We start from the raw sequence: 9,556 nt of genomic DNA on the forward strand, positions 1-9,556 counted from the left end.
AATGCATAATGCTTTAACCTTTTCACTACAATTTTTATTTTCTTAGAAGTACCTTATTTTAACGTGTATAAGGAATCCCTTTTTGCCAAAAATTGTCTCAAAAGTAGAAGGGGTTTCTTATACATGTATAGTATTATAGATGTATCTCCAACTTTTTCCAAATTGTAAGCCCCAAAAATCAGGGGTTCCTTATACACGTTAAAATACTGTAATTATATAAATCGACTAGAATACAAATATCATTAATGTACTGAATTTTTTTTTAAATCACAGAGGAGAGATCAGAGGGAATATATGTGCCCCCCCCCCCAAGCAGAATGTTTTGCGATGTTCTGCAACGAGCCCTCAGCTGACTGAAAATGTTTTGCGGTAAAAATTTGTATATACACTCATTGCCATAAAAATTTGCGCACCAAGAAATAATTGTGGGATCGAAACGAAAGTTGGCCTGAAGGTACATGTCGGGCAGATATGCAAATGATTAGAAATGCAGAGTGATTGCGCATTGCGTAATGCCACTAGAGGGCGTTGAACTTCGTTCTTCTTGGAGTATAAAACAGGTAAGCAGAGCTTACTGGAGTGTATTTAATCGTTTGCAAAGGAAATGCTGAGGTAGACATGCCGTTACGCCGCCGTCGAAGACCATATGAGCAGTTGTCAGAGTTTGATGGGGGAAGAATCATCGGGATGATGGAAGCTGGGTGGTCAGTTCGGCGAGTAGCTCTTCAACTAGGCTGTTCTGATTTTACTGTGAGGAGGTGTTGGGACCAGTGGACAGAAGAGACGTCATTTACACGGCGGCCAGGTTCAGGACGCCCTCGACAGACCAGTCGTCGAGAAGACCGTCACATCATCTGAAACACACGCGTAGAGCCAACTGCCTCATTGGCCGCTATCCAGACACAGGCAGCAGCTTCACTACGGGATCCTGTGTCTTCCCGAACCATCGCAAGGCGCCTGGCTGAAGGACATCTGGTATCGCGGTGCACATTACGTGTGCTGCCAATGACACCCACCCACCAACGCCTCCGTTTGGAGTGGTGTCGAGCACGACGGGATTGGACTGCAACGGAATGGAACCAGATCGTCTTCAGCGCCGAATCGAGATTCAACTTCAGCAGTGATGACAATCGTGTTCGTGTGTGGAGGCCCCGTGGTGAACGCTTCAATCCTGCCTTCGCTTTACAGTGATACACCGCTCCCACAGCTGGTGTCATGGTATGGGGTGCCATTGCTTACGATACACGGTCACCCCTAATATTGATCCATGACACAATGACAGCCGAGCGGTACGTCCATAACATCCTTCAGCCACATGTCCATAACATCCTTCAGCCACATGTGTTGCCACTCATGGCAGGGCTCCCAGGAGCCTTTTTTCAACAAGACAATGCTAGGCCACACACAGCAAAGATGTCACAAGACTGCCTCCGCCACATTACCACCCTTCCCTGGCCTGCTCTATCCCCAGATTTGTCACCAATCGAGCATATCTGGGATCATTTGGGACGGCAAGTTGGACACCCTACGAGGTTGGTCGAACCAGAGGCGCATTTACAGCAACTGTGGAACGAGATGTCTCAGGACATCATACGGAACTTGTATGCCTCAATGCCCGCTCGTATCGCATCGTGCATTCGCGCTAGAGGGGGGTCCAACAGAGTACTAAAACTTCTGTTCATCTGTACTTTTTTCTGCAATAAATGATCCTTTTTCTTGGATTTTCTAATCACTTACTTATATCAACGTAGTACTTACATGTGTAAAATTTTGTTTCATTTTGACGACTTCTTCTGGGTGCGCAAATTTTTATGGCAATGAGTGTACATAATAGCGTTTTTCTACACTATTCTTAAAATTCTTCCAGATTGTTCTGCGACGTACGTCGCAAATTTCGGCACATTCTGCTTTGGGGCGTGTCCCATTGGTGTTTTTTAGTGGGACACATATTGCACACTATCAAGAATAATGGCACAACCCAAAAACCTAAAATTGCAGAATTACAAAAATAAACTTCACTTTTTCAATACAAAAGGCTGTCTATACTAGAGTGAGACTTTTACTGCTTAGCGGACAGTTTTGTAACTACAGGAATGTCAATGTTATTGACTTGTAGAGAAAAAAAAATTTGTTTTGAATATGGAATTGACTGAAATTCACGAATTTTTGAGTTATGTTATTCTTGCCAGTATGCGATATGTCCTAGTGATATTGTAATAATGATTGAAATGCAATGAATATCTAAGTTCCATCAGCTTCTTTAATTTTATTTAGGCTTCTACTTCTGCTCAAGGTTGTGGATGTAAAGTGAGTTGTGGAAGCAATCGGTGTAGTTGCAAGAAGAACCGGAAGTCATGTGGGGATCTCTGCAGATGTTGCTCTCAAAAATGTGTTAACAGGGACAGCATTGGGTCAGATGTTAGTGCAGTTTTTGTTTTTCTGTGTTTGAATTAAATACTTATATTTAATTACCTTTTTTTTAATTTTTCATCCAGAGTAGCTTTCAGTAATTTCAGAATTTTTGTCACTCCGCTGCCATTTTATGCACATAAGAGCTAATTAGACCTGCATCTACTTTTCATAGTCTTTTCTGAGTAACTTTTCTTCCATGTCTCTCTCTGAAAAATTGGTATTCTAATCTAATGTTCTTCAACTTATGAATACTTGAGTTGCAATCATTCAAATGAATGTAGTTTAACATAAGAGAAATTTTTTTAAAGGAATGAAATTCCAGTGGCAACCGAATAAATTTCACCTCTCCTCCCATACACACCATTTTGCACTGCTGGCAACCCAGCAAACTAAAATCAATACATTCTGTGCTTTGTATAAGTGCCCATCACTTTTAATGTCGCTCATTATTAAACTTCCCCACTTGTGACATTTGTTTTATTTGGTTGTGAGGAGTGACATTCAGGATTGGTGTTTGGGATAGGACACATGGAGTTCACTGTACAAAATTGCCCAATATATCAAAAAGTGAATATATCACATAATAACACAAGTAATATATTTAAAACTAATTAATTAAAATGTTAAGAACAATATACAAAAATTAAAACTGAGTGAAAGCATAAAAAACTGTCCTTAATTCCTTAACTACCAAACTTATCTAAAACCGATTCTTAAGTGCTAAAATATGACATGGAAACAAATATTTATTGTACTGGTCAAGCCCGCTTATAACAATCAAATATTGAGAAATATCAGTTTTAACAATTTTTTTTCCATTCCAGTGAACCTGGAATACCAAAATAGTGCTAAAAATATCGCTTGTAACGAATTGCCTTATTTATGGTTATCGGACATGATTCAGTTCCATGAATTCAGATATTCTCTTTCTATAGCTAGATGTCAATCTCTAACAATACATATAACGCTGGTTCTGTTCACTCCTAGAACCATTCAAATGAAGAACAGGCATAACCACAATTTGCTTACCTTAGTGTTTCTCAGTCTGTTAGCCCCTGGACGATTAAAATGACCATAAAAGCTCAATGAACCTTTTAACAGCTGGTTTTTAAACTTTTGCCACCCACAGCTCCCTTGTTGCAGTTGATGTCTAGCCGTGACTCTCCAGAAGTAAATACAAATACAAGACCACAACAGGAAAAATGCCCAATAAGGTGGCTTAGAAAAAGATGCCCATAACAAATATGGGTGTCACATATTTCTAAACTACAGCAACCCCTAATTAAAAATGTAATTTAAAAACTGAAAACTGTATATACAATGGCAAAATATTATACGATATCCACATAAAAAAATATTTATGGTTGTCTTATTCTATGTATGGATAGCTTCTTGGTTTACCCCAAGGCACACATCTGTACCAACAGATTACCTCTAACAAAGGTTGGCAATGCCCTTGGGAGCCATGAAACACTTTTAGAACCACTGACTTGCAGTATGTAGGCCTGAAATTTTATTAAAACCTATGTAAATATCATTATTAAGATGATCTTGAATAATTTTCATTTTTTATTAAGTATTTAAGTCTCTTCAGATCAGCTATCTTATCTTTGCAGACCATACCTTGAGAAATGCTGCTTCAAGTAGATTCCTCTCATCAAACTTTAGTTCAGTAGTTATGTATCAGAAATAGCAAATGTTTTTCATGTGCTCGCGTGTGACTTTGTCTGGGCTGTACACCATCTAAACTCTTTCAAAACACGCTCCAACTGTCCAGTATCTGTGAAAGTCAAGATTGGCAAGGTTTTGGATTAGAAAGCTTCAAAGTATGTTGTTATCTTCAAAGAAAACTTGATTGGTTTCTATGTCACATTTGGGCACTTAAGGACAGTATTTGGACGGGTTTCTGATAGTTGAGGAAAATGTTTTTAAAATCTGTTAGAAACATATTTTGAACATGTTACTTTCATTGGGAGAAAATTAATTGACTTCTCTCCTTGCCCTATTTTAGCCTTTTTAAGTTTTGGACAATAAAATCCATGTGTCTTGTCCAAAACTTTAACCCTGTTCAGATAGGCAAAATATGACATGACAAATGGCAGTTTGTGGTGGGTTTTTTTTTTAAATTATACAAATACAATGCCATAACAGGCAAAATGCCCAAAGAGGTGGCTGAGAAAATGATGCCCATAACAAATATGTATGTCATATCTTTTTCTAAAATATAGAGTACTATCATATTTTAAAAAAATTTGAGATAATATAGAGCTTCAGAGTGACATAATATGAAATGAAAACACAGTTCTTTTCTGATAATAAAAGAGTTTGACAAATATACAGTAGCCACCTCCTTATAAGAATCACTTTTTGTTCAATCATTTTTATAAGCGGTTGATTCTTATATCCAGAGTTTTTTTCTGTTGATTCTATATAGTTGCCACTGAAGTACATAGGGAGTAGGGGGAGGGTGCCTTAAGCCAAGATTATGATGTTGTTGAAGTTAAAAAAATACAAAACCAACACTGTTGCTATCTAGTTGGCAATTCATGAATAACCCGTTGTACTCCAGTTACCGCTACTTTGCAAAAACTATAAAAACTAGTTATTTTACTTTTTTCTATAGTAATTAGAGTATGTTTTATTATTTTATCGTTTTCATCCAAAGAATGGTTCCAGGGCCAAAGAAGCCCACGTTTATGGTACGTGAAAGAAACCACAAACAGATAAAGCAACTGTCCAATTCTAAAATCTGTCACAACACTCACTAGACAACAAAGTTTGAAAAATTATTTGCATCTTGAATAAAAACAGTCAATTTCTAAATAATTGGGTGTGCTGAACACGGATCTAACCATAGAAAACCTGGATTGGATCCTGCTTTTATTACATTAATATACAGAAATAAAACTATATTAACATCAATATATAGAAACTCACAAGTATTTAGATGCACAATATTAATCTTTTAAGTGATTTCAAAACAAGGAGGGGGGGGGGAAACTTGTTTTTTGTTAGGTGTGCTGTAAGCATAATCGTATATAACCTCAAAGGGAAAGGAAAAACATCCTTTCTCTCCTCTTTCTGTTATAGCAGTTGATTGACAGGATGGGAGGTGAGGGCATGTTATCAAGAGACAAAAGCTTACAACAGTATCTGGGCTCTGGGTTACCCTTTTTGAGAGATTTAAGAACCTGAACTATCTCAGGATTGCCACTGTAAGGATAAAAATGCATGGAAATACAACACAACAGAAATGCATAGAAACAAATATATTAGAGCATTATAGTTCATTCATTCTTAATATGGCAATATTTCTGATATTTTTTCATTGTGATATTCATCCTTAGCTGGTAATGAAGAACAAATCCAGAATCATGTATTTTCATGTCTGAGGCACATTCAATTTGTCCACGAACAAGCACTTTTTTCGCACTTTACATGGTAATATCCCAAAAACAAGAACCAATAAAACTTTGTCATGATGATATCTGTGTTCAGCAAAAATCATTTGGAATTGCATATTTTCATGTTGGACACAATTTCATGGTTGCCCTGTGTAATCTAAAACAAAGTATGATTTTATTCTTGTCTTTGGTGTGTTAGCTTCTTTTGCCACAAGTTCATGATTTGAAGCTCATAAAATCTGTTTGATAAATTAATATCAGTCATGTAACTGTTTATAATGACTGTTTTTACTTTCACACAATTTTTTATTTGGTTATATATATTATCTTTCATTTTCATTTTTCATGTATAATTTTTGAGGCAGAGGTTTTGGAGGGCATGACATGAGTTTTGGACAGTATGGTAAATACCATGGTTTCTTTTGCGCTGTACTGTTCAAAACCTTGGGGACAGTATACGGAGGACTGGCGATTTCCCTTCAAGTTTTGTGGTTTGACAAACTAAAATAATGAAAATTCCTCTGTTAATATCAGTTTGTTTCTCTGTCAGATGATTTGAAACTTTAAATTGGAATGTTGTTTTTATTCATCCTATTGTATGATATTGTGAACGTTTTGCAGCATTGTGAACAGAACATGAGTAATATCCTTAGTGGCTGAATGAAAATTTATTAAGACTATATGTTGATGTGTAACTGTGTGTGTTGTGAAGTATTTATTGAAATTTTTTTTTCTCGTTTTCCATAGTCTAGTGAAGACGTAGATATTTTCAATGGAACATTTGTGAAAAGTACCAATTCCCCTAATCTACGCACAGCTTTCACAGAGATAAGCAACAATTCAGTTGATAAGTAAGTTGTGCTTGTGGTTTTTTGAAGTGATCAAATATTTTGTTGCATTATACCAGTCTTCTTTTATATGTGTAAATACCTGAAGAAATTTTTACTGACTGTTGGGCCACCATGATTTAAGGATACAAACTCCATATTTTGGTCACCTTAGTTTCAAAAAGTCATCAGATGCTGAAAGTTTGGTATATGTGTAATTTGTAAGTATTGGCTTTCAAAATGATGGCTGCCACTTGAGCTGAAACATTGTATGTTCTTTAATCTATATCATGGGACCTCTAGCAAGCCCTGGATTAATTTTTCACAGCTTCCCCACCCTATGGTATATGTATCAATGCTTTCGACATGGAAGCTTTCCAATTTTTAGCTATATTAAAATATTCTGGTTTGAAACCAGATTCTACCAATTTTTCTGTTCCTTCATATAAAAATCACAAATCCTCAATTGTACTTTGCTTGAATGGGAAAAATCCCCAAAGGAAATTCTCTTTCAGTCTTTGCAATCCCAGGCTGACCATGATATCTCGTGAAAACTATGGAAAATGTGGATATAACGTATGGGAAATCTTCAATTGTCACCTATTATGATATCAAAAGTTGCCCAAATATTTCTAGAATCGCCACTGGTTGAAAATAAAATGCCACTCCAAATCACAGTGGATTAAAACAAATTCTATGAAAAATATTCAAGATACGATATTCATATTTATAGTCATAATTTTTTTTTTCTGGGATAGCTAAAAATATGGAACATCCTGGGAAAACTGGTCATCATCCCATGCAATCTTTAAAACTCCCCAGTTTTTTCTTTTAATATTTGCAATGGGTGCAAAATATCTCATCATGTGATAAACTACAGATTTTTCAAGTCTGCGAATTTGCACCTATGTACAAATTAATTTCAGTTAATTCAAATGCTTTTTGAATGGAGGTTACTCCAGATTTCTCGGGTGGAAAATTTTTGCACCCCTTATAAAGGTCAATCCTGCATATGCCCCTGAAGTACATAGTTTCTTAAACTTTTAGTTCCATCACCCCATTTCTTAAGAATTTGTTTTCTTTCATCCCCCCCCCTCCCCAACTCAAACTAACCCATAAAATCCAGTATTAGGTCCCAAGTAAAATCCTTTAGCTTCTACCACCCCTCTGGGCCATTACATTGACCCAGGAGTCTGATATTGCCCACTTTGTGAAAACGCTGTAGTTTTCTGATGAGAAAACAAAATATACTGGGATTTATGCTCCAGATCAGAGCTGTCTTAAGAGCATCTTGGAGTCCCGGGCCAAATGATTTTTCCGGGACTCTATCTAGGGAATTCTCAAATTTTAACCATTTCTCACTTTTGTGAAGCCCCTATTCTCTTCCGGCCTTGGGTGAGGCCCCCTTCCCCCATGCATTGAGACAGCTCTGTGCCAGTCTTCAAGGCTTGGCCCTTTTAATCTTCCTCTTTCGGGTTGGGGGCATGATTCAAACAATCTAATGCTACCTTAATTAAACAAAATATTTCCTTGAGTGCATATTTGATTTGTATCTGTTCTAATTTAACTATTTTCCTTTGATTTAGCAAATAAATCGCATTCCCACCCAATTCTTTTAAACTGGGGTGATTCAAATGTACCCTTTTTCCATTCTGCTAATGATAGTCATAGAAACCGTGTCGACATGCTGCATCGGAAAATGTTTCTTGTAAAAATATTTTTTTTAACCCAATAAATTAATTGCATTACAGGAATGAAAGCGATGATTTCATCAAACCGTCCAACAAGCACAGGAGGAGGAAGCTTTACACAGAAGACAGTATTAGTATTATTAATGAGAGCGGTATCAAAAAACGAGGATTGAACGAACGATCCGAGAAGCTTTTAACTCCACCAGTCATCTGATTTATATATACGTTTTTTTTTTTTTCAAGGCTTTAAATAATCAGAGCTGTACTGAACGAGAAAGTGATACTTGTATCATACTTAGCTTTTAATTTGTATGGTCACTACTAAATGTCAAACATTTGTTAGAATCTATTTAGATATTTACTTGGGGTACTTGACTTTTTTTATTCAAGTGTGGACTATAAGTAGTTTTGTGTTTTAATTTTGCGGAGAAAAGTTTGTGTATTTTTTCTTATGAGTAATTTTTAGTGAAGGATCAGGGAATAAGCATTTCTTGTGAGCTCTCGTGATACATGCACATGACAATAATAACATTCCTCTTCCGTCTGTTGTCGAGAGTGGTGCGACTAATTAGTACATGCATTTTGTTTATTCCATGGATTTTGATTTCATCAATTTTTTTCTGTCAATGTATGTGATGTAATCGTGATTAAATTTTTTTTTTATTATTTCATCAATATTTTGCATTTCTTTAATTGTATGTAATATTGCAGTAGATAAATAACGCTGCTGTGCAGTCATGTGGGCATCGTGCTTGACCCTCATTGTGAGAAACCTGTTGGAGACACAGTGGGTCAGCTGAAGCTGGTTTTCTGCAGTTTTCCAACTCTGAGGCAAGAGTATGAGTCGGCCCCCCAATTTGAAAGAATGTCTCAGAGGCAGATCTTCAACACGAAAATTCAAGCATTTACCATCTTATACAAAGGTGTTCTTTTTTAACAGCTGGCTGATGCAAAGATGTATATATATATATATTTTTTTTCAAAAGAGAATTCAACTGCCCGTGCAGGGAATTGAACCCACGTTCTTTCACTTTCTGGGTGAACGCACTAAACTACAGAGGCAATGAATTTCTCAATCTTTCCTTGGAGCTTGTGTGCACTGAACAGAACCGTATATGGACGGTTCGATGCAATTCAGGCAAAATCTCACAATTTCTGACGATGCCACCAGATGTCGACTTATCTGAGGACAACATCACTCTCCGGTATCCATACAAATTTC

General features: G+C 36.6%; 1 protein-coding gene across 2 annotated transcripts in view; it reads left to right on the top strand.

The window, feature by feature from the left end:
- Positions 1-9,009, top strand: part of LOC149069997 (chromosome-associated kinesin KIF4-like) — a 48,454-nt gene extending 39,445 nt beyond the window's left edge. For both annotated transcript variants that reach the window (XM_089249504.1, XM_089249505.1), the window contains exons 25-27: positions 2,275-2,418; positions 6,564-6,667; positions 8,395-9,009. In XM_089249504.1, the coding sequence (XP_089105630.1) occupies positions 2,275-2,418; positions 6,564-6,667; positions 8,395-8,548 (402 nt within the window). In that variant the 3' untranslated portion in view covers positions 8,549-9,009. The remainder of the gene's footprint in view (positions 1-2,274; positions 2,419-6,563; positions 6,668-8,394) is intronic.
- The last annotated feature ends 547 nt before the right edge of the window (positions 9,010-9,556 follow it).

Source organism: Pholcus phalangioides, unplaced genomic scaffold (assembly GCF_987345545.1).
Source record: "Pholcus phalangioides strain wild (caught in Gottingen) unplaced genomic scaffold, Ppha-v1.0 ptg000022l_1, whole genome shotgun sequence".
In the NCBI taxonomy this organism is placed as follows: domain Eukaryota; kingdom Metazoa; phylum Arthropoda; class Arachnida; order Araneae; family Pholcidae; genus Pholcus; species Pholcus phalangioides.